A 25,614-nucleotide genomic window follows, 5' to 3' on the forward strand; every position below is an offset into this window, starting at 1 on the left:
TGCAGCGAGCAGGGGACCATACTGTTGGGAGTGGAGATGTGAGGCAGTGCCCCACACATGGCTTGGCTAGGGCAGATCTTCTGTAGATTTCACTGAAGACAGCACTCCCAATAGTGTGTGCACAACCATATAATAATGCTTCATTTCTCCCATGAACTGTAACAATACCCACACACACACACTCTTCCTTTAGCATCTGTTAGTCCACTCGTTTGAAGGCTCAGCAGCCCTCTGTGATGGCCTCACACGGCCAGAAGCCCTTCTCCCCATGTGCACCTGCTGAGCGACTTCTCTCCTAGCCCAGTAGCGTCATGTTGGTGTGGCATTCACCTCCCCTAGTTTGCTCCTACAAGGTGAGTTCTTCATAATTATGTCTCCATAATTATTTCGTTCTCCCGTGTGGCAGCAGGGAGGCCCGCGCTACCCCAAACACCATGGGAGGAGTTGTGCGTTACCTTCTGCCGCCATATGCCTGGTGCTTGTGAAAAGCCCAGAGCGACAGGGAGAGGGGAGGGCAGGAAAAGGACCCAAAGGTGTGTTCCTTCAACACATCCCACCTGACACTTGAGCCCTGGTTTTATGATGGTCAAGTGTCACAGGGGACCAAGTTACAGGGTGAATCAAACTCTATATTTAGCAAGAACAACTGGAAGCTATGACAGGAATTCCCTTTTACACTTCGCTTCTCAGCCGAGTCCCACTCCAGCCCGGAGCAGCTCTCAGTGCCGTCCAGGCTGAAAGCATCGGAGCTATTTCAGACACATTAAAAGGATCGCAGTCAATACCTCAGCTGGTAGAAGAAGGTACCTCTTTCAGCATCGAAAGGAGGTACACATACTCACTTGACGGTTTGGAGCTTTTCTTATATAAGTAAATAAGTAAGCTAATCTTGAAGGGGGTCGATTAAAAACTTGAGAGACCCTTAAGAAAACTCATTAATAAGTGCTGTGAGGCAACTACAATAGTCCTGGGTTTCTGCTTATTTTAATATCTCTTGCAGCGTGACAGTGTATTCGGAGCAGATTGTTATAGTTATTGCTTCATAGTCTGTGGGGATCTTTAAAGATTTAAACCAGAAAAGTCCTTTAGATACCTGGTGACTCGTAAGAAGTGTAACTGTGTATTAACTTGAATGCTGTAGGTACATGCTGATCATTTTCTCTATGTTTGTTATGGCTGGTGAAATATTACATTTGGGGGGGTGGGGTGTGCAGTGATGAGAGATGCTGTAAGCTTTACAGGTAACAGCAGTGGGGGCAATCGCGGTACAGAAAATGCGATTGCATTTGCCTAGAGCATGTAGTAAGTTTTTGTGTAACAGGCTGGAAGCTGTAAAGTGGGGGTTTCTCTTCTGTCTTTCTACTAGCTGGGTCTCACAGTAGTGGAGTTCCTGTCAAAGCCTTTTAATGCGATAAGACACTGCAGTCCTGTGTCCAGAACACCCTTTGTGCTTGACGGGGCGGGGGGAAGAGGACAGCTTCCAGAAGTGGGGTTGGAAAGGGGGGGGCAGGGGGCTCTTTCTGTTGTGTGTGTGCTACTGTACATCTCTTGTGTGGATTACAAATGATGGCATTATGATATCGCATTGGAAGCAAATCGAATAAGTCGGCTTATTATCTTGCTGCAGCCCTGTCAGAAATTATTTTTAGCCGAGGGACAGAAGATAGGTCCTTTGTTTTACAAAGTTTCTTTTCAAAACACTGATTCATTTCACTGCAGTTGTCCTGTGTTTCACAAGTAGTCCTGTCTGTGAGCACTTTCACTGCGAAGTAAGGGAATTTGCAGGGGAATTCCGGCATAAAACAGCTCCAAACTGAACTAAGGGTGCTGTTGGTTTCTAAATGTGGCTCAACACGCAGCCCATAAAAGGTAAAAGGTAAGGTGTGGGGAGGCCAAAAAGATACTGGGGAATACAGGCTGCGCGCGTCTGCGTTTCTCTGGCTGCGCACATGTGAAATCCTGCCGTGGAAATGAGGATGAGGAGTGGGTTTTTTTCCAAGTTTACAGAGCTGATTGGAATGCCAGAAATACTACAATCAGCACAGCACTCTCGATTGTCTCGCTGACATGCATGGCAAAAGAACAAGGGAATTTATAAAAGTGTAGTAATCACTTGGGTAGTAGATGCATCTGTAATCTAAGGTTTATTATCCCGTGGCTGATGGTCAGCATTACTCTGGAGGGAAACTCAGGGAAGGGGGGGAAAGGGGAGAGGGCTGGAGAAGATTGTCTATTTTTACTCAGTAGCATGCGGTTGTCCTGATTTCTCTGGCAGTAATGAGGACAGCACGAACTGTTAGGAAAATCACCTCCTCCAAAAGCAGTCCTACACAATTGTATCATGCATCCATCTTTAGGAACCAGTGTCTGATTGCAATCATTTCCAACGCAGACTTCTTGTGAACCCAGGGGCTCACCAAGGAGCACTGCCGCTGCGCTTGTTTTAAGTTGAGATTCGGTGTAAATCCTTAGCTCTAGGTGGCCCAGGAAGTGTTGTGCTGGTTGTTTTTGCAGTGCACAGGCACGCAAGATGGAGAAGTAGATTTTGGTGTGGATTTCTTTGTGACAGTGTTTGGAAAGTAGATCTATGGTGGTTTAAAATGTTTTATGTTAATTTCCTGTGCTTTTGTTTCCATTTCTCATTCTGATTAGAAAGTGGAGAAGATGATAAGAAAAATTAATTAAACTTTTCTGTACTATGAGTCCTGTCTTTCCAATAAACTTGGGGATTGTTTTGTATTTGTCTTTGGAACACAAGCAGTGGTTAGAGAGCACAGTTCTTTCTATGTTTATTACAGACTTTCAGAATGGAAGGAGAGAGAATGGAGTGAGTCCTTCTGGCTTTTTGAAATGTGTGCAAATTCTGTCACAAACTTTAGTGGCTGAGATTTCATCTCCCTAAGCGAATTCTGAAGTTTTTAAAACTACCTCTTACTTTAAGATTGCAAATGTGAAAGCGAAGCCACAATATAAAACCCACTGGAAGCCTTCTGGTTTCATTTTGCGCAATGGGATTTTTCCCTAATTTATTAATTTAGTGGAAGCAATGTAAACCTGAAGCAACCTGTGAAGGTAACGTACCGTGACTTAACAAACTGTGTTGGTTTGGATAGCACTCTTTACAGCTGAGAGTGTGATCAGAGGGAGACCTCTTATGGCAGGTCATTTTTATGTGAAGTTCTTTTCGGCATTATATGCAGATTTGAAGTCAGTGTGAGACTTGCAAGAGCAAGTCTTCCTTGCAGCTCTGGTGATACAATTTCAGGCTGATGTTCCAGGCTGAAGCCAAACTACAACATCATCTGTATTTTCTTTGGTTCTGCCTCCACACGACAGTTAAACTCTTTGGAGGTCCAAAGTCTTGACCCACTTTTGATTTCTCAGTATATTTCTGCTATTCTGTCCTATGTCAGTTATTACTTTTCTCAGTATTTTCCTTCTCACTTCAGGTTAAATGTAGTAGCAAAGATACAATGTATTTTTGTTGTGATTGAAGAGGTCACTGGTGAATTAATTTCTCACAATTTAGTATTGCTATCTCATTTTGTATTTTAATAGTTAAATAACCAGGCTTGGATGAAAGTCTAGTCTCTTAATTCTCAGTGAAAGAATAAAAGGCACAGATGGTGTTTCAATCAATCTGACAATAAAATTTCTTACTCTTTTTTTATACTTTTTCAGAATCTCTCGATTTTGGTGTATCTCCCTTTGTTACTGTATATTAATAGTGCATCAGTCCATGTTTTTCTGCTTGCATAAAAGTATCTGGGAAACCCTGTTCTTTTTTATCCTATAAAAATTGATAAATCTATATGATTTAAAACTTTAAAGAGAGGCTACTTTTTGCCCCAGCAGTTGTCACAGAGAACTTCAGTTTGGCCATCTTGATAATTTTCAGTCTACAAGCATTAAAGATTTGCAAGGATTTGTGAGTCAGAAAGTGGTTATGTCTGCATTTATCAGTGTTCTGTAGCCAGTTATACTCTATTTGAAAGAAGGTTTAAACTGGGAGTTCTAATAATTCCCATGTACATACTGTGACAGAGATAACCATACATTGTTTATCCTCAAATGCTTCCCTTAATTCTTACTCATTTCACGATGCCACTAAGGTTTGAGACATCCCTTATCTCTACCAATTATTGTTTTTAATGTGAAAGAGATAGCTCCATTTGTGGCTATGAAAGATTAATTGGAGAGGCTCAGGTGTTCTGTCTCCTCCTGATGTTTGGAAGGAATAACTAAGCAACTCGGAAACTGAGATGGAAAGAGGAGCTGGGCAGATGAAATGGATGCCTGTCAAGAGGCGGCGTGGGTTAAGTTCTAGCTTATCTCCCTTAGCTATCAGAATGTTGGAGCCTGTAACACTTTCTCATTTTGCTTGCAGGGATAAGCCTCTGTCTTAAAAATGTCAAAACAGCCAGCGTCACATGTCAAAGCCATTCAGGTAAGAGACGGTATTTATGTTTCTAATATCATAAAATAATAAATCTCAACCTCCATTTCTGGGCAAGCTGAGCATTTTTGCTCAGACAAAACACCACGGAAAGTGCTAGCTGGGGATTATTCTTTTCAAGTGGAAAGCTTGGTAGATATGAAAGCACTGAAAAACTTTGACCTGAAGAGCATCTTATGGTCTGAGCTGTTAAAAAACTGGAATGGATAGGTTGGTTGATCACTTGCTTGCATGGTCTTTCCAGTATTAGGTTATGCCTGTTGATGGATCAGCTGAGCAAAACACGTGGATACATCTGCATAACTGATCAGCATTATGAGTAAAACTATTTCTTGCAACTATTAGATTTTCTACAGGGTTAAAATAATGCTGGAAGGATTACAAGCTAAAAAGATGGCATTGGTATTGTGAAGCTTTTCATGCCTGCATTCCTTTAGGAAAAAAACTCCACAACTTCAAGTATTTGGCTAAGAAACAAGTAAGAGTATTTTAAGAGAAAAGTTGATATTTTCATTTAAAACATTCTTGTATGTCACATACATTGTCAGAAGGCATAGGCTCATAAGGATGAAGTTGGTTGTTAGATAATTAATTGTAGAAGAAACAGCTGGTGAATTAACTCAACCTCATCATCAAGTAACATCATGAAGAGTGTATTTAGCTCATGCTGTCATTGATTCTTGTCAAAAGGCCAAATACTTCCTGAACTGCAAAATTTCACAGAATCTTCATGTACTTTATGGGCTGAACTCGCAACGAAATTTTACAAGTTCAGGTTCCCTTGAAGTTACGTAAGAAACACAAAGTGGAATTTTTAAAGTCTGATCTGTCTTCTGTTTCCTCGAGATAATACCAACTCAATGGGTTGGGAGTATCAAGAACATTAATTACCCAGTGGCTAGACAGCGCACCGAAGTTGCAAGGCACTGTAAAAATGCTAATTATCATCATCACCTCTACTGGAACAGGCATGGAAACTACTGTACTCTAACTCTGTTGAAATTAGCAGAAGGTTGCCATTGTTTTCACACAGTTCAAATTTTCTGCCCTCTTTCATAGTGACTACAGAAATGTTTGTATGATTCATAATTTATAGCTCAGAAGTGTTTACACTTTACTTTTAAACTCCATAGGCACATGCAAGCATTTTTAAGGAATTAATTCCATTTACATTTTTTCCTTAAAGAAGTAGTTACATACTCCTTTTTATTTTTATGATGACTTCTAGGTGTAAAAAAAAAATAAATGTGCTTCTAGTTGGTCCACTTAAAAAGCACATTACATTTGAGCACTAGGTTTAATATTTTAAGAATTTTTTGCAAAGGTAGTTTGAATCTTGAGAAGAATTACAGCACAAGCTTTAAAATAAATAGATTAAACATTGTGTCAAAGGTTGCTCAAGCAGGGAGGCTTGCACTTGAATTGATGCCTGTTGCACTTGGAGCACTCTAAGAACCGTGACTCAAAATGCCACATTACTTCTGTACATTGTGATTCATATATTATGATCCTTTGCCATTATGTGCTGTTATAGTAAAGCCGACATCCCCTGGAGAATATACGTCGTGCTGCAGTGATGGAAGTGTAATGACACTTTACTAACTGAAGTGTTTCATGGCTGCTCTGCATCAGGAGTGGCTTCTTGCTGATGCCAAAATCCTCACCGGCCAACAGCTGCTAGATATGGGTGTGTGAGAGTTGAAGGTAGTGCCTGGTTCCCAAGAGCAGTTTGGGGAGATAGAGGACCAAAGCACTGTTAGTTCCTGGTAACGTTCCTTGCTGACTTCCCCCTCTCAGTGTGTAAAACATTGTGTACAGCTCTGGCTGAAAACTGTCCTACCTTAAAAGACCACTCTAGGCACTCCCTAGAGGTAAAGGGTATTTTTTCCTGATTTTTTTCTTTTTTTTTTTTTCTGAATTGCATTCAATTTTCTCTGTAGTTCCTTTGTTATTTTTCTTTAGCTTGAATATGTCTACGCTGAAGTGACTTTACAGCGTATTCGTTCATCCATCTAGGCAGCTGGGAGTGGCTGTGATGCTGAGGAGAACTTAACTATGACAGTTCTCAGCTCATGCAGGACTGCTGTGAATTCCAGCAGTTCCCAATCTCAATGCTCTGTTTCTAGCAAACAGAAAGAAAAATGCAAACACATCTCTAAATACCAGTTTAATTGAGTCAGAGCAGAAATCTGTGTTGTGTGTCATGCTTACAGATACTTTACCTTCAATCTGTTGAGGAAGACCTTTAGGCCAGTATGTTAGTACTTACACCTACTCATTGTGAAAACTGCAGTGACGTTCAAAACATGGTGGGCACTTTCCAAAAGCAAAGGAAGATGCAAACCCAGTAGTTTTAATAATGTGTATGATTAAAAATAATAATCACACCTAGAAAGTCTTCCCAAACCAATTGTAATTTAGGATTTTAGGAGTTTGGAACAAAAAGTTTCCCGTATAACATTTCACTGGATGGAGTGGAGGTGAGGAGGAGATCCCTGAAGCTCTGATCTCCATCTCAGCAGCCAGGTGCCAAGAGCCCTGCAAGGTACTTTAAAAACAAAGTTACAAACTCATGCTGATGGCAGCACAGCACAGTCCTTACAGAGCTACGCTAGCAAGTGGAGTTTGGCCATTTTCTTCACTAATTACATGGCTGCCCATCCGCAGGAGGGGACAGGCACTGGATTAAGAAGGAGGTTTACAGCTCAGAACTCTGGTCCCTGTGGTAAGGAGCTGTTTGGAAATCAGTCCTACTTTCATTTCATACTAGTAATGTTTTAATTTATAGTATTTGTTATCAGATCCATACAGTGCTAAACCACATCTTAAAGGCTGCTCATTTTGCCAAGTTAATATTTCATGTCTGCACACACCTTGTCCAAACTGTGGGTGCATAGTTTAAACCCCTCCAGCATGACACAGGTTGCTGCAAGAATGCCAAAGCAGACCGAAGAGCAGTTTACTTTATTTAATTAGCAGTCTGGCACTCAGGGGCTTCATTTTTTGTTTCCCAGACCATTTTGAGGCCCAGAGGGTCTGTCAGTGGCCATCAGAAATGCAAGGCCTGGGTGTCAGGATTGTCATGCTGTGGTACACCCCGGGTGCCCATGGGCAGCTGGCTTCTGCTTTTACTGACCCCAAGGGGAATCACAGAATTACAAGGTTGGAAAAGCCCTTTAAGATCATCAAGTCCAACCATTCCTGTCCTATGCTAAACTATGTCCCTAAGTACCTGATCTAACCTTTTTTTAAACACACCCAGGGATGGTGATTCAACCCCCTCCCTGGGCAGCCTGTTCCAGGCCTTGACAACTCTCAGTGAAAAAATTTTTTCCTAACATCTAGCATCCATCTCAGGAAGGACTGCCCAAATTCAAAACCAGCACCAAGAGGAGAGAGGTCTCTTAATGCTTCATCTCTGCACACCGGTATGGCCACACTAGCTGCAAAGTGCAGAGGAGTTGCGTATTCCAAAAAAAGAGAAGCTGCCTGGAGATACCAGAGCCTGGCAGGGGAGATGCTTAAAATTAAAAATAGCAAACCTGGGTGTTTTTTTTCAACTCCTACATGAAATAATGGGTTAAGTCCTGGGAGGCTGAAAATGTCCTGTCTCCTGGGAATTTAGGAAGTGCAGGCAAAAGGTTTCGCAAAGTCTAACCCGACGCTTAGTGAAGAGGCGTTATGAAACGAATACCCAGTGGTGTATAAAGTACACAGACCCACAGACATTTGCCAACCCCTCTGAAATGGCAGCATCACCTTGCATAAATAAAGGCAAATAGATAAACAGAATACAGGGAAAGGTGCTGCTTTCTTGGCAAAAGGATTCTGGATTTCCTTAACGGTTGCTTAATTTGATTGCAGCTGTCACAACAGTTGTTGCTACTGAAAATAGTGGGCTGCTTTCCTGTGGTTACCCAACTTGGGGCATGATTTGACCATGATTTGAGCAGAAGTATGGGATTGTTCATCTTCATTTCATGCAAATCAGTCAGATGGCAAACTACAATAACAGAGCTCTCTGTTGGAAGGGTCTCTGTTTCCGCTCCGTAACATTACCAGTCCCCCTCCGTGGTTGTACCAGTGGGAGTCGTGGTATTTTGATGACATTTCCTGGGAGCAGCTTCTCTTCTGAGATCACGAGAGAAGAATAGGAATAAATTGTGTATTTAGTTGATCACACCATTTGACTTTTAAAATAATCCAGGCTGGGTCACGCCAGGAAATAGATACGTTTTAGCTGTTCTTGCTGAAGCAACAATTTCTGCCATTCTTCAGTCAAGAGTCTTAACTTTTCAGGTATCTGCTACAAGCCCCACTTATGTTATGGCTACTGGCTTTCTGCCACAGGCAGAAAGTCAGGCTGATAAAGTCGTGTGGGTATCATTCTGGAGGGGGGTTGATAAAGCCAGGGGCCAGTGGTCTGTCCAGCGTTGAAGCCAGATCAGCCTAACTGGAGCCATGAGCCCCTGTTGCAGACCAGGCTGGGGTGGTGAAGCAAAACCCAGTGGGGGCTAGAGGGTCAGAAAGCCTTCTGCTTTTCCCACAGGTCCTCTTCCCAACCAAGAGGTGTGTTTCTAGGATTAAGGCATTGCATTTGCAGTTTGTAGTGCCCATGGCTAAATTTTGTTGGTAAAATCACATTTTAAACACTCATGGCTTAAGTTGGCTCAGGGTAGGCTTTCCTTCCAGCTACCTGTGATTAAAATGAAGTGAGAACTGGTGTCAGTGGGGCAAGGAGAGTGGCTTGGGTGTTGCTGTAGGATTTGGGTGATTTACATTTAAATGTTGATTCTGGCACTCATTTTCTGTTTGACCTTGACAAAATCGAAGCAGTCCCAGATGCCAGAAGACACTTTGGTGTCTATTACTCATTTGTTTAAAGTCCAATGAAATCAGGGAGCATTAGACTAAAATGCAGAACTTCAAAAGCTTTCTAGGTAGCTTTGTTTTTTTCACTTTCCATCTTTAAAATGGAGATGAAAGCACTTCTCTTTCCCCTGGGAGTAGTGTGATGTTGCATACATTGAAGGCATAAGTGCTCAGAAGCCACAATAATGTCTGTATTTTGTCCCACCCCTTTTGAGTTTTGCCATTCACCAACTACATCTACTTATCAGTCACTATTATATGTATCATAATTGTCTTCTCACAGGCTAATATTAACATCCCAATGGGAGCATTTCGACCTGGTGCAGGCCACCCTCATAGAAGAAAAGAACTTACTCCTGAAGAAGTGGAGGAGGTAAGAAAAAAAAGGACTTTTGATACTCATTTTTTTTCCCCAGGAGGATCCTTGAGGTTGACAGAAGAAAGCCTGTTAATCAGGCTTAGAGCACTACATACCAGTCTTAGGTATCTCAGCTGAACGTGCGCTGATCCTTCATGGAAATAACTGGCCACCTACTAGACACTTCTTATTGTTCTGGTTTTGATGCAAAGGCACTGACAGGCATTTAAACTGTTTCAAATGTATGTAGCTCTGCTTCAACAGCACGATGTACTTTGCACTGGTGAGGCCACACCTCGACTGCTGTGTTCAGTTTTGGGCCCCTCACTACAAGAAGGACATTGAGGTGCTGGACCATGTCCAGAGAATTGCAATGAAGCTGGTGAAGGGTCTGGAGCACAAGAGTTACAAGGAGCTGCTGAGGGAACTGGGGTTGTTCAGCCTGGAGAAAAGGAGGCTGAAGGGAGACATATTGCTCTCTACAACTCTGGAATGGAGGTTATAGTGAGGTGGGTGTTTGTCTCTTCTCCCAAGTAACAAGCAATAGAACAAGAGCAAATTGGTCTCAAGTTGTGCCAGGGAAGGTTTAGATTGGACATTAGGAAAAATTTCTTCACTGAAAGAGTGGTCAGGCACTGGAACAGGCTGCCCAGAGAAGTGGTGGTGTCACCATCCCTGGAAGTGTTCAAAAAACTGTGTAGACCAGGACGTGGTTTAGTAGACACGGTGGTATTGGACAGACAGTTGGACTTAATGATCTTAGTCGTCTCTTCCAGCCTTAAAGATTAACGATTCTGTGATGATATCTCTGTCAGGAAAGAGAGACAGGATTTCACTAGCGTTATTTATGTGGATTGGAGTTGATGGAATACATCAGGAAAAGTTATAGCAAGGCTTTGGAATAATATACTACTACCTGCTACCCTGTGGTGGGATTTATCATTACAGCTGAACAACACTGGAACAAGTTTTCAAACCTGCTGGTTTTTTGAGTATTTATCAACAAGGAGAAATTTAATATGGAGACTATACAATTGCAAATTAAACCCAGAAATAATTAATCACTGCTGGTGATTCAGCCCCCCAAAAGAAGCAAGTAGAGCAGTTTTGTGCAAATCATCAGCTTCCTGTGACCTGGTGTAGGCACTTAAAATGGTCAGGTTCAGTTGCATAATAGCTAATTCTTCCTGTTCTGTCTAAATCAGACAATTTTCTTTCCTGAATTTCAACATATTTAATACAGATAGTGCTCTATTTACGGAGAACTTTCCTCAGGAAATCAGGACTGACTTAATTCTTCTTAAGAAGATTTTAAAAAAAAACCCAAAACCAAACATACAAAGTGACCTTGAACACATACTGTGGCTATCTTCCTTGTAAAGAAGAGAAAGCATATTCTTTCTGCAGTAATTAAACTGGTGGAGGAATGCACGTTATTAAGCAGAAACTAATACAGCATGTGTGAACTCTGGTAGTATTTGAGAAATAAAATAAATGACTAGTGCTGATAATTAGACTTGGTTGGGTAATTGAATATTGCTTTGCTTCTCACTTAAGTGAATACTATGTATAAAGATTGACATTATGGAATGAAAGATCTTGGCCCCGGTGTTACAGCCAATATGCAACCAAAGCAACAGGAGTTAAAACTATAGAAACAGATCTCGTGACAGGAATGGGATAAAAATCTACCCATGGACTTGTCTTTTCAGCTTTGTTATCTCATTAAGTTTTGCAATGCGGCTCATGATTCCTTAGATCGGCTTTAGACAAATACAACTTTTGCTAGCAGGGCCTGGCATTTTCCATGGTGTTTTAAAACCTTTGCAAAAGAGATGAAAGAAACACAGATCTTACTGAGGAGGGATGGTGGAGTTGGAAAGGAACACATTTCTGAAGGTCAACGGGGTGGACATGTTAGCATGCGAAAGAAATAGGGGGAGGGAGTTTCAGAAAGTGGCTCTTCTTCAGGCAGAGCGTTTCCATGCAGGTATCTGTTAACTCCTGTCATATATCTAAGTTCCTCTTAGGACCTCCTTCAAGAAAACTGAAGGCCAGGGTCTGATTTCAGCTGTGCATTGCACATGCAGTGGGTGATGTGGAGAGGGGTGCAGTCATAAATAGCACAGCCCCGAGGTTAGAAGGGAAAGCTGACATCAGTTTATAAAGCAAAGTCTCCAAAAGATGATCAAAGTTTGCACTGTTTGTATAGCAAATATTACTGTCCAGTGAACCCCTCTTTTATTTCTTGTCTAATGGGCTACATGCTAATGAGGAAGAAAATTTTTAACAGTGTCAAATAGTTTGTACTGGCCAATATTATTTGACAGATAACTTTGTGATTTTAAAAATGAAACCAAATATTAATAAGTGGCTGTTCAAGGTCAATACACTTTTCCAGAAAGACTAATAATTCTAATTACTTCATTCACTCCAAAAGGCCACCAGAAGAGGATATTAACAGAGTAATAAACAATAACAACAACAACAAATTCATTGTGAAATTACTTGTAGTAGAATATTACTTCATCTCTAAACCTACATGATTCCCTCTCCATATCAGCTTTATAAAATACTGAACAGGATGGATGAAACTGAAACTTCCTAGTAGAAAAATACTCCTTCCAAATGTTGCTCAGTCTAGAATAGAAATTGTCTAAAATACATAGCAATAGTACAACTGAGGAAGCACCAAGGACTAAAATAGTTTGGTCCATTGGGAAGTTGGCTGAGATGCTTGCTGTTGTGCTATTAGTGTGGCTATTTAGCCTGAGTTTTTACAGTGTCAGCAAAATAGCTGTCAGGAACTACCCTAATTCAAGCATAAAATGACAAAAAAAACATTCTGGTCCTAAAACTGAGGTTAAGAAAAATTAAAAATCAACTTAAACTGAGCTTGGATGGAGCTTTTGGGGTCCAAAACCTACTCTCACATCCCAGAGCTGCAGAACTGCATGATGGTCTTCCTCCCCAGCTGGCTGGCAACTATAAGACTCTGAAAGAAATTAGACAATAAAAATGGTTCTTCTGCTTTTTCCCCCCTAAAATATGACAAACCTTGGAGTTGCCTTTAATGTTCCACTCAGTTAATTTTCCACTGGTGGTAAATTCTTACACATTTACCAAAATATCCACGTTCCTCTGCACTGAGCATCTTCTATTTTTTTTTCAGAATGCTTTTAGTCATTTTAGACAACAATCAACAAAATAACCTATCTCTCCCTGCTCCCCCTCCCACCTCCCCAGTTTCAATTGGGATTGCATTTATTATCAAAGCATCTTTTCCTGTTTCTGAAGTAACTGGCCTGTCTCATGCTCGAGAGGTTGCTACTGCAGCAGTAAGGTCACTGGTATACTGTTTTGCAGAGTGTTCCTGCTTCAACGGAGGAAGAGAAAGACAAGAAACATCTCCCAGGAGCTAAGAAACTACCAGGTCCTGCTGTCAACTTGTCAGAGATTCAGAACATAAAGAGCGAGCTGAAATTTGTCCCCAAAGCTGAACAGTAGCTGGAACAGGCAGGTGAGTAACAGAGAGGTTCTTTGCATGGCTCTGGGAGAAGCAGTCTGATACAGAAACCTCTTTGTGTCAGAAGGTGGCTTTCCAACTACTTAGAAGGGTCTGTAATCATACCCCATATTTCAAAGACAAAATATAAGAAGAAAAGATCATAATCCTTGGAATTCTCTGCTGTGTCAAACATGGAGCATGTGGAAGGCTATATCCAACAATATATGGCACCCATCAGCCTAACAAAAAGTGTATTCAGCTGTTAGGAATATTGAAGCTGTTTTAAAGAATACCAGCCTCTTGCTTCACAAGCTCATGTTGCAGTTTTACAGAACACAGGACCCCTGTTTGTACACACTGACTACACATAAACATATTGTAGTGCAAATAAATGTATTGCAGTGATGGAGAAGGAGGTCAGTATTTTTGAAAAGCTCCTTTGGAACCTTAGACATTTTACATCGTTTGTGTCATTCAAAGCTGACATGCTAATGGCTCCGTGTATTTGACCACACTAACGTACCCAATGCCCCTTGTAGCACCCAAGGACTTGCTATGTGTCTGTGCAGGGCTCTGATATATGACATAAGAACTTGGAGAGATCTGTGCTCCTCCTCTTGAGCGGCAGATGGAGACCATGTAGGGACCCTTGGGCACTGCAGACAGCACCAGACACCTATGGGCTGAACTACTGATCTATGACTAACGTCATAGCTCAGATGTCATCTTATTTCGCTCACTGACCAGACGGAGATCAGTGATGAGTGGTGTCTCTTGGGGGTCTGTATGGGGACCAATACTGCTTAATATCTTATTCAATGACATAGAAAGTAGGATCAAGTGCACCCTCAGCAAACCTGCAGATGACACCAAGCTGAGTGGTGTGGTTGACATGCTGGATGGGATGTCATTGAGAGTCACATAGAGAAGCTCAAGAAATTAACTTCATTAGGTTCAAGCGCTAAATGAAAGGTCCTGCACCTGGTTTGGGGCAACCCCCATATCGATACAGGCTGGGTGAGGAAGGAATTGAGAGCAGCTCTGAGAAGGACCTGGCATGGATGAGAAGCTGGACATGAGCCAGCAGTGTGCATTCACACCCCAGAAATCCAGCTGCATCCTGGTGAGCATCAAAAGAAGCCTGACCGGGAGGTCAAGGGAGGTGATTCTCCTCTTCTACTTTGCTCTCATGAGACCCCACCTGGAGTACTGCATCCAGCTCTGGGGTCCCCACTACAAGAGAGACATGGAGCTGTTGGGGCAGGTCCGGGGGAGGACCAGTAAATTGATCAGAGGCCTGGAGCACCTCTCCTATGAAGACAGGCTGAGAGAGTTGGGCTTGTTCAGCCTGGAGAAAAGAAGGCTTTCGGGAGACCTCATAGCAGCCTTTCAGTACCTGAAGGGAGCTTGAAAGAATGATGGGGACAGACTTTTTAGTAGGGCCACTGGCAATAAGGAAAAGGGAATGGTTTTAAACTGGAAGAGTGTAGATTCAGATTAGATGAAATTTTTTATTATGAGGGTGGTGAAACATTGAAACAGGTTGCCCAGGGAGGTCGTGTATGCTCTATCTCTGGAAACATTGAAGGCCAGGTTGGATGAGGCTCTGAGCAGTCTGATCTACTTGAAGATGTCCCTGCTTATTGCTGGGCAGTTGGACTAAATGACCTTTAAATGTCCCTTATGACCTAAACTATTCTATGATTATTTTATTTAAAAGGAAATATTCAGCACTTCAACACAGATTTCAGAATAATTTCCATCTGATTTCAAATCCATTGTTCTACATTCTGAGCCTTAAAGAAATTAATGATCATTTATGTCCATGAAATTATCCTCTGATATTCCTTGAAAGGCCTGAGTCAATAAAGATGTGTCAGGCAGCAGCTACAATGAAGATTCAGCTGCGCAGAGAAGTTTCAATACAAAAAGCACCCTGGCTACCATGAGAAAAAGATAATTGTGTCACACAGTAGTCATCTGAATTGCCAACTCTGCCTATTCACACCAGTCCTTTTTATCATGAAGAGAGACAGAGGAACTGAGCTGAGTAGACGAACATCATCTGGAATTTACCACCCCACAACATAAGTGAAGAACAGAAGAAAACAGAAAGCAGTGCAAAAGGATTCTGGGAGTGCAGAAGTGCTGTGGACCAGGAATGGTGAAAGAAATGGCGTATAATCTGCGTGAATCGCCCCAATACACAGTGCAACATTGACTTATTTCTGCATACAGCATAAATATACCATTTAGAAGGAAACAGTGTTAGGTTTTTCTCTGCTTTTACCCATCTGGGTTGTAATGATCCTGTTATTTTGAAGAGGCAATGGAGTCTTTCTCTTCAGAAAACTTGGGAAGAGGAAAATGAACATTTTTGTAAAATGCAACATAGTAGTCATCTCACTAAAGCAGTGCCCAGAGAAATATGAATTTTTAATGCGAGGCTTTAAAGAGGTTTTACTCTATAAGAGGTATTTAGGCATGAATTTAACCCCATAGTTATTCTTACATGATTGCTACTTTCAACTATTAAAACAGTTTTTTAATAATTAGCTTGCTGAGAGTCTGCCAGAAACATTTAGGTCTATGCACAGAGATTGACTCTAAAGGGAAAATTTCCCCAGAAAGGTCAGCAAAGTAACAGACATCTTGAAAGCTATGAGGTCATTAACGGGGTAATTTCTGTCTCCATCCTTCTTTTGATGTTGTGTTGGTTATCAGGTTCTGACCGTGATTCTGGGCAGTACAGTCACAGACAAGCTGCAGACACCATACTCCCTGGGCACGATGGGCTTTGGGGTTGGTTGCGGTGCAGAATTAAGCATGTGCATTAATTCTACATAAAATCCAGATGTAAATCAATCACTTGCCACATCCAGCACCCTTGTATGGTACTAAATATAAGGAGTGTCCCCGATAGAGGACATTGATCAGCTCAGTTGCTTTAGGCATGACCTGCAGCCTTGTATAAAATGTGGTATAGTCAGTGAACTGTTTTATGCCTGACCTTGCCAAGCCAGTGGAGATTATCTTTATTTGCAAGAAATCCATGCTTATGTCTGCCCGTTACTTTGCTTCATCTCTGTGGTGGTTTAGCCCTGGCTGGAGGCCAGATGCTCACCGAAGTCAGTCTATTACTCCCCTTCTTAGTTGGACAGGGGAGAAAATATGTATTAAGAGGCTCAGGAGTCAAAATAAGGACAGGGGGAGATCACTCTGTCATTGACGTGGGACAAACAGACTCAACACGAAGTGAAGAAGAGAAAAACTACTCTACTTTATTATACTACACTACAACTACAAAGAACAGTGAAGAAACCAGAGTTGAGAGCACAACCAGATTTAAAACAAACGTAACCAGATCTTAAAACACCTTCCCTCCACCATTCCCTTCTTAGCAGACTTTAGTCAGGATTATGCTCCCTTCTTCCCCCCCTGCTCGCAGTACAGGGGGGCAGGGACTGGGAAAAAATGGGGTTCTCGGTTACTTCTTCATGAGCTGTTTTCCTTTTCTAGATCTTAAGAGACCTCTAACCTCCCTCCCTGCTCCCTCCTTAGCAGACTTCACTCTAGTCATGATTTCACTCCCTTCTTCCCCCTGCTCACAGTACAGGGGGGCAGGGACTGGGAGATGGGGGCTTCGGTCAGTCCCTTGCAAGTTGGTTTCCTTCTCGGCTTCGGCGGGTTGGGGGGGTGGCATTCATTCCACACCCTCCCCCTGCTGCACTGTAGGGTCTCACCCACAGGAGACAGTCCTCCATGAACTTCTCCAACGTGAATCCTTTCCCCAGGGCTTTATCTATTCACCAGCTGCCCTGGCGTGGGTCACTGCTATGTCGGGCAGTCATAAATCACAATGTCTCTCAGTCCCAGTCCTCTGTGGGGTCACCAGCCTCCCCCAGCAAACCTGTTCCAGTGCAAATCTCTCTCTTACTTGTCTCTGTGTCTCTGTTTCTCTCCATGGCTGCACGTGCTGGCAGGGGCTTCTTCCAACATAGGGTCACAGCATCTTCTCTATGTCTCTGTTTCTCCTCATGGCTACAGTGACTTGTTCCAACGTAGGGTCACAGTGTCTCCTCTGTGTCTCCACCTGCTCCATCCAGCATGGAGCCCCTCCACGGGCTGCAGGTGGGGTCTCGGCCTTTTCCATGGGTTTCTCCACGGGCTGCAGGGGCATCTTTCCCTCTGGCACCTGGGCCGTCTCCTCCCCCCGCCCTTTCCCGGCCCTGGTGTCTGCACAGCTCGGTACATCTTCTCGTTCCCTTCTCCGGTGGCAAAATGCAGCTGCTTCCGGGTTTTTTCTCTCCTATATGTGATTCTCAGAGGCGCTCGCTGTCTCTCAGGCCGCAACTTTGGCCTTGAATTGCTCGTTGTTTATAGTTTAGGTGGGCAGAAAACTGTAACTGCTGCTTAAAGAAACCATCTCAGCAGTGCAGCCTGCAACAATCTCCAAGAAGAGGTTACTGATCATACTTTGGATGGGATGGTCTCTAAGGAATGGTACTTGAATATACCTGCGCAGAGTGCGTGCTGATAAATGAGGGTGTCCTTTGGTTTTCATGGTTTAGAAATGAATTCTCTCTCACATCAGTATAACAAACACTTCAGATAGTCACTGTGGAGGGATTTCCCTTTGGGAGTATTTTTATATTTCCTGTGGTAGTCTTTAGGAAATACTCTGGTAGAATAACTGGCGGAGTAACTCCAAAATCTTTGGATAATTTCCGTTGTGTCATGATCCTATAACATGATACCATAAAAATAGAAGAAATATACATAAATATGTCAAAAATACCTCAGGTCTTACAACAACAATAATTCTTTCAAACGCCTCTTCCTAATATTGTCATTTTTCATTGGATAGTTTCAGTAAATTGCAAGTCAATATGATCAATTTTGGTTTCATTTTGATCCATGTTTTCTTGCTTAGTTTTACAGAATGCAAACCCATCAGCAAAAACAGGGATTCTGAAAAACAGTGGGTTGGTTGATTATTTACAAACCTATTTCTACATAATTTGCACTTCAGAGTAACTTCTGTCAAACAGCTTTGGTTTTTCTCTTTCACCAAATTAGGAAACATGAATAGACTTGCTAAGATCAGGGTTGTGAGCCTAACAGTTTGTGGGAGGGATATAATTTGTGAGATGTCATGAAGCTGGATCCACTGAAGGCCATGAAGTGCTTATCAGTTCAGATATTCCTGTAGTCATCCCCTGCTTGTCTATCATCTATAATTAGCTAGTTAGCATACTCTTCTTTGTCATAAAGGTTTTTTTTTTCTTCCACAGACCTGTAGATGATGTATTTGGTGCAGCTAGTTTTAATATGCAACATGAGTTGTGATTCATTTTTCCTTTCTCCATCGGTAATTCTCTTTTCCTGCTGCCCCCCTTGCATGTGCACATTTCTACACACAAAAGAGAGGAGCATATGCAAAATAAAATAGTAACAAAATGGCACATGTCAATCAGCTAAATATATGTCCTATTGAATAAGGAATTGTAGGAAGTGTTTAATTTGTGACAAATGAAGCCTGCTATGGCTGAGGTTTATTGCTGGTTGTTGTGATAAGGGCAGGGCAGGTTCAGATTAGATGTTAGGAAAAAAAATTTCACTGAAAGGGTTGTGAGGACCTGGAACAGGCTGCCCAGGGAAGGGGTTGAGTCACCATCCCTGGATGTGTTTAAAAAAAGGGTAGATCAAATACTTAGGGACATAGTTTAACATAGGACAGGAACGGTTGGACTTGATGATCTTAAAGGTCTTTTCCAACTTTGTAACTCTGTGATTCTGTGATATCTCATGTGACAACTAGGATGGCAATTCCACCTGAAAATGGGCCTGAACAGAAACCAGCATTTCACCTAGGAATATATCATATAATTGCAGCCAGTTACTGCTGCAACTTGTGTTCATTCTTCATTCTGTACCCCTTCATGTTTTGCATCCTGGAGTGGGGCAGGGGGTTGTGTAACAAGGCTTTTTACAATGCCATGCCAGCCCTAAACCTTCAGCTAGCGTGGTCAGGTCTTTCCCTCTAGGAGGAGACTTCCCTACTTACAGGAGGAACTTCTCAAAAGGAAAAAGAGAAGTTTACTGCCTTGAAGTTACAAAAAGAGTCTGTTTTGGACCTAGGGGCAGCGGTCCTGGTACAGTGGTTATGTTAGGAGGAAGAGCTCCCCCCTGGGGAGGGAGATTTAATTGCAAAAAGTAGTTCTATTGTCGGATTACAGAAGCAAGGAAGTTGTATTTTGAGGGCAGAAGGACAGGCAGCAAACAAAAGCTACCCGGGGCACCTAGCCTTTGCATTACTTGCAGCATTACCATCTCTGTAACATACTGGGAATCTTGCCCTGCATAAAATGAGGAGACTTGTCAGCAGAGCAGCCTCTGAGATTGGCATCACTTGGGGAAGAAAGAGAGAGAAAGGGGCAGGGGGAAACCCCCAAACACAACAGAAAACCCCAAAGTCCCTTAGGGAACAGAGCTCTCATACCCGTGCTTACTAGATGATCCTTGGTGTTGCTATTTATTTACAAAAAATGTCAGTTGCCCTGGGCTAAAAATACACATTATAACGTTGTCCACTGAGTACTGCAGATTCTAATAACAGCTTCGTGCTATTCATTGTTGTTAACCTGCATCTCAGTTAACAGTAGCCATGGACCTCTCCCCGTGTCACCTCTCTGACGCACAGTTCAGTGGTTGTGTCTTATTCCTGGGCTCACGTGGCCTGGAGGGATGTAGTTAAACTGCTGTACAAGCAAAGTTAATGCCATTTCCTCCAGAAACACACCCAATACTTTGCTGGTAGAGGAACTTCGATGTGCCCTGAGCTCTTGAAACAGCCCCACAGTTTTAAGAAAGCATGTTCATTTGCTCGAGCCCATGTAGCCACCTTGTGTGAGAAGGGAGTCCTGCATCCGGAGGATGCCAAGGTAGGTCAGGAGCTCAAATCTCCTTAGCTGGAGCTGTGGGGTGAGGGAGGAGGATGTGTTACAAGGATTTCTGCAGGAAACATCTGATGAAGTCAGAGGAGGCTTAGGGGGCAGCTCATCAATGCATACAGGTACCTGAAGGAAGGGTGCATAGAGGGCAGAGCCAGACTCTTTCCAGTGGTGCCCAGTGATGAGACCCACTCACTGGCCTGTGCTAATTTCATAGTCCTTGTGGTGTTTTTCTCTCCTTGGTTTCCTACCATCCTGCTGTCTTTGATTCAGAAGTCCTGGATTAGCAGCACTTGGGAATTTCATGGCCAGACATCAGTTTTGCCAGGTCACTTCTGTTTGTAAAATTGACCTAAGAGATTAGGGGGTTTTAGGATTTTTTTTAACAGAACGTTTAAGGTTCTTTTGGTTTGTCTTCCAGGTTTTTTGAGTCTCCTTATGTCATGCTTTAAGACTTAAAAACAGAAGAACTAGAAATTTATTTTCAAAGAGAAAACTGGAATCTCCAGGACATAATTTAATATCAGAGGAACCTTTGGAATCATGATATCTCCTTGAGAAAAAAAAAAAAAAAGTTACTGATGTTTTGTTTGCCAGAGTTTCTGTGTTCAGAAGTAAAAATTTAGTTCCTTGTCTCTGACATGGCCTGCAGCTTCCCATCTCTTCTCCAGCACCGATGCAATGCTGTGGTAAGCTCCCCCCAGGAGAGGTTTCCTGCTCATTCTTTTGTTGAATGGTGGAAGTGAGTAGGAAAGCAGACTGGAGAGACTGCTTTCTAAGTGCCTAAGAAAGCCTGAAGGTATGTGTTAGGAGGTTGGTATTACTGAGTAAAGACCAGGGCATATTCTTCTGAACAACAAATGCTTCAACCAAGACTAGTTGGGAAAAGTTCTTGTTTTTTTCAAAATTGACTAATAACTTCAAAACAAACACTGAAAAATCAGAAAACATTTTGCTCCACAGCAAACTACAAGAAAGGATACTTGTATTTTTTTAAAAAACATAAAATATGGGGGAATAAAAAGCTTTTTTATTTCCAAACTGTCTTCAAGCAGAGCATTTTTATTAGTGGGAGAGACAAGCATAAAGTTATGAAGAACTGTCTACTGCTTTTTAGCACATAAGCATGTTATTTATTCTTCTACTTTCAACCATGCTCAAGAGAGTTTGCAGACATGTAGAGGTGAACAGACCTCTACATGCAAACAGAAGAAATGGCTTCATTGGGCCGCTTGCTTTGAGACATTAATGCCCTTAAAGTAAAAAAATACTTCCCATGCTAGCAATGTGGTCCTGCAGATCTCTCCTCCGTTAGTTGCTGGGAAAAAGTTCCAAGTGTTTTGCTTGACAGCTGAGAATTCTCCTTTAAAAGAAAAGTAACTTCTATTTAACAACTGCTTTCCTGTGATCGGGTCCTGAACTTTTATTGTCAGACTCTTTTGTGCAGAAACTCCCTTGTTTCCATCAGTGCTGTTCATGGCAGATTTTTCTAAGAACTAAATTTTTCAGCCAATTCCCTGAGTTAGATGCAATTTCTGGGGTGACCTGCCTCAAATAAGGCTCAGAAAGTCAGGAGGCCTCCTGAAGATGCCAGGCACAGAGGCATCAGTGAAGTGTGAAGGTAGGATACAGTCAGCAGGCTTTTTCTTCTTCGTTTCTTCTGTATGCATGAAGAGGTAGTGTGAATGAACTGCAGCACTGTGGAATGCATTCCTCTTGGAATTCCCAATATCAGGAATACCTAAAACTTCAGGTATTTGCTGTGTGAACAGATCCTGGTGTTTAGAGAGGGCCCTGTGACTGAAATGACCCTTGCCCTGAGGCATACACACTTATACCCACGCAGAACTAGTTGTAACCAGGGAACCGTGGGCATTGGAAACTGTTTGGTGAGCAGGAAAGAGGTTACCCGGACCACTGTTAAAGAGTTAGGAGTGAGATGAGGGTGATGCTGTTTCTCTGTACCTGGGAACCATCCTGCCATCCTTAGGTATGCCTGGAGCACTCAGGCACTGTACTGACAGGCCTCGTCACCAACCAGAAATAACAAGCAGTCCCAATCTCTCTAACCTGAAGCAGTTCACAGTGTGCTCAGCACAAAGGTTTTCAAGTGCCTACATCAGAGCAAAAAGGCTAACTGCCTCTGCACACATGAAGTGCAACTTCCTACGTTATTAACAGCTCAGATTGTTTTATCAAATCTACATAAATTGTAGCCAATTAAGCTGACAGCACGATCTGAAATTTCACTGCTCTGATGCGATAATCAAATGAATTTTCTTCTAAATTCAGTGCCTCGTCATTTTGTTTTATAGTTTTTATTCATTTCATTTGATAAAAGACTACCTAATTATGTTCTCACAGCCTTGTTCTCAAGAACCACATAAATTACTGCATCACTGTGCTTTGCTGTCTCTCGCAGAGATGGCTTGATACTGCAAGAGCCTTGTAACCCCTGTCTGGGAGTGGGCCATTGGCAAGTATCAGGAGCCCTGCTCTGTGCTTAGGGTGCCGCCTGCTTCAGCCACCAAATTGTGCCTTGCATGCCTTGTTTGAAAAAAATGTAGCTCCCTTCAGTGCTGAGGCTACCTCTCTGTCACACCTGTTCGACAGTTCTTCCTGAGAATCGTGGTGGTTTGGCCCTGGCTGGGGGTTCTATCACTCCCACCAAAGCCGCTCTATCACTCCCCTTTTCAGATGGACAGGGGAGAAAATATCTATTGAGAGGCTCAGGATTCGAGAGAAGGACAGGGAGAGATCATTCCACAATCAGTGTCACGGGCAGAACAGACTCAACACAGAATAAAGGAAAGAAACTCTCTAATGTATGACACTGCCCTTCACACCCAGTGACACCAGAGTCGGGTAATGAGAAGTGTGGCCAGATCTTAAAGCACCTCCCCTCACCCCTCCCTTCTTAGCAGACTTCACTTTAGTCATGATTTTGCTCCCTTCTTTCCCCCTATTGTGCCACAGAGAGGGGCAGGGACTGGGGGAAAGGGGGTTTGGGTCAGTTCTTCACATGGAGTTGGATAAGGGTAAGCCTCACTATACGTAGGTAGACCATTGTCCATGGGTAGAGCTCACCATGACAGTGATCCCAACATCTGTTGCCCAGTCGGCAGCACTGCTGAGGAAATACTATGCTGCAGATGTCACTGGGTTTTGCTGTCCCAATCTGCTGCCATTTTAACCTCCTGATTCCCCTTTGACGTGCAGGAGGACTACACCAAGAGAACAAAGCACATGGTATAAATAAGCACTTCCCTCCAGGAATATGTGTTGGTTTTACTTGGTGTCGGACACACTTCATTGTGCGCAGGTAATTTGCTACAGGCTGTAGCGAGTTGAAAGGAAGCTCAATGGAGCCAACCTGTACTTGATCTTGGGAACAAGTATTAAGTGTGGTTCTGTCTCCCCACCGTTTAGTGGTTCTATTAAGATGGCTGAATTTGTTCCTGACCACAGATGGCTGAGCTCCACGGACAGACACGATTTCAGTAAAAGCAGAATAAACCCCTCAGACTCGGTGTTCAGAACTGACACCCCCACACAGTTGCCGTAATACTGCTTTTAATTTAACAATTCAGTTATTCGACTGATTTAAGAAAGAAAGAAAGAAAGAAAGAAAGAGGGCCCTTCAGCTTTTATCTCTCCTGGGTCTTTGTTCCTGTTCGCTGCCTTGGAGCGAACCTCGCCTTAAAATTGCCATCACTCCTGTGTGGCCTCACAGGGCCTTTCACGGTACAGAAATGTGACCTTGGAGGAAACAACAGCCATGGCCGTGGTTGTACTTAGGGAAGAAGAGGGTGCTGGCAGTGCCTGCCCTGCTCGCTAGCAAACAAGCCATGGGAGCAGCATGCTACCCAGCCCCGGTCCGTTTTAGCGGCGGCAGCGATACGGGTGCGCACACGGAGAGAGAGCATGAGGCTGGCAAAATTGCTTTTACAGAGGTAACATCAAAGCACAAAATGTTTCCCCCAGAGCCAAACTGCTCCCGTTCTGAGGGAAGGATGACAGCAATGACTAGATGGTGTTATTTCAAGGCTTCGGAAGGTGCTGCCTTTGTATATAAGATGAAACCAACACCAAGTGTGTACTGAAATGGAAGAAAATACAAACCCGAGGACCTGAAAACAAATATTTGAGCTGGAAGAGACAGAATATGAGGGAGATCAAACCTCCAGTTGCTTCTGTGGTTGTAAATCATGCTGTTCCTGAGTGCAGCATCCTTCCCAAAGATTCTTGAAGACCAGGATAGAGCATGTCCTCTGCTGTAATTACTTAGGATCTCAGACCTTAATTAATCATTTAATTGAGAATCTCAGACCTTCTACTTTTGAATTTCTTAATTTCCTTGGTTTTGTGGTTTTGTCTGTTAATAGCTGAATTGATCTGTCTCTTCAGAGTTTGAACAGACACATTTATTCTGGAAAAATTGTAATCTTTCTCCCTTTTAGTTCTCAAGACCAGAAGAGCCCTCTATGAAGACAAGTGCCATATTTTCAGTTTTTCAGTCTGTTTCACAGAAAGTAAAGTGAATTCAGATGGGTTGATACCTCACATGTACTCCTTTTTTTTTTTTTTTCAATGATGTAGTACTGCAGTCCTTTCTGCTCTTCATATGCTTTTCTTATTTTTATTCTGAAGTCTGGTGTGGAATAGATTTGCTACTACTACATTACTTCTCAGGCAAAACCGTTCTGCCAATTTTAGGAGCAGCTAAGCCTTGGCTAAGTTTCTGCAGTTTAGCACATTAGCAGACAACACCTGAGTCACCTGATCTGAGCACATGCCTGCCTCAAAGTCTTTGAGAAACTAGTAGGAACCTCAGGGAAGATGTTCATGTTCTGCTTCACGTGTGTAGAGATTAAGAGGTTGATCCTGGCCAGACACCACAGCTCAGCTGCCAAACAGTATCTTGCTGGCACATGGGGTCACATGGCCAAGTGCGAAGTTATTTGTAGTTTGATTGAAATTAGGGAAATCTGTTTCCCTAAGGCAGGAAATAGAACAGTTAATTCCAACTTCAATGCCTTACGTTAATAGACACCACAGAGGTGACTGGACACTGGTTCCCAGAGAACCTTGTGCTGAGCTGAGGCTGAAGGCCTCATTTTTGAGCTGAAGATTGACCATCCTTCATGAAAGGAAAGTCCTCAGAACCCCACCTGAGGTGAGAGTTTTGACATCTAACCATTTACATCGAGACAAGCCCATGGTATGCAAATCAGGCGCAATGGCATCAGAGTTCCTTGCGCCAATGGAGTATTCCTCCATATCCCCCACCAGAATCTGGGATTTTATATGGAATGCACAGGGATCAGATGATTTCAGCCAGAACGGTGCAGGCGGCTGTTTCTGGTACCCATGGAGGATGACAGAACAACGCCTTGTACTGCAGTGTGCTTGTTTGGCTCAGAGGGGCACTACATGCTCTGCATTTCCCAAAGCCTCTCTTTTATCA

At 42.8% G+C, this 25,614-nt stretch overlaps 1 protein-coding gene across 2 annotated transcripts in view; it reads left to right on the plus strand.

The window, feature by feature from the left end:
* The first annotated feature begins 700 nt into the window (after positions 1 to 700).
* Positions 701 to 25,614, plus strand: part of SMPX (small muscle protein X-linked) — a 44,810-nt gene continuing 19,896 nt past the window's right edge. The window contains exons 1-4 of one of the 2 annotated variants that reach the window (XM_084279621.1): positions 701 to 828; positions 4,388 to 4,447; positions 9,612 to 9,701; positions 13,053 to 13,206. In XM_084279621.1, the coding sequence (XP_084135747.1) occupies positions 4,409 to 4,447; positions 9,612 to 9,701; positions 13,053 to 13,193 (270 nt within the window). In that variant the 5' untranslated portion in view covers positions 701 to 828; positions 4,388 to 4,408 and the 3' untranslated portion in view covers positions 13,194 to 13,206. Of the gene's footprint in view, positions 849 to 4,387; positions 4,448 to 9,611; positions 9,702 to 13,052; positions 13,207 to 25,614 lie in introns of both variants that reach the window. The other variant, XM_084279622.1, reaches the window with a different exon arrangement.

Source organism: Gallinula chloropus, assembly GCF_964237585.1.
Source record: "Gallinula chloropus genome assembly, chromosome: 1".
Taxonomy (NCBI): Eukaryota; Metazoa; Chordata; class Aves; order Gruiformes; family Rallidae; genus Gallinula; species Gallinula chloropus.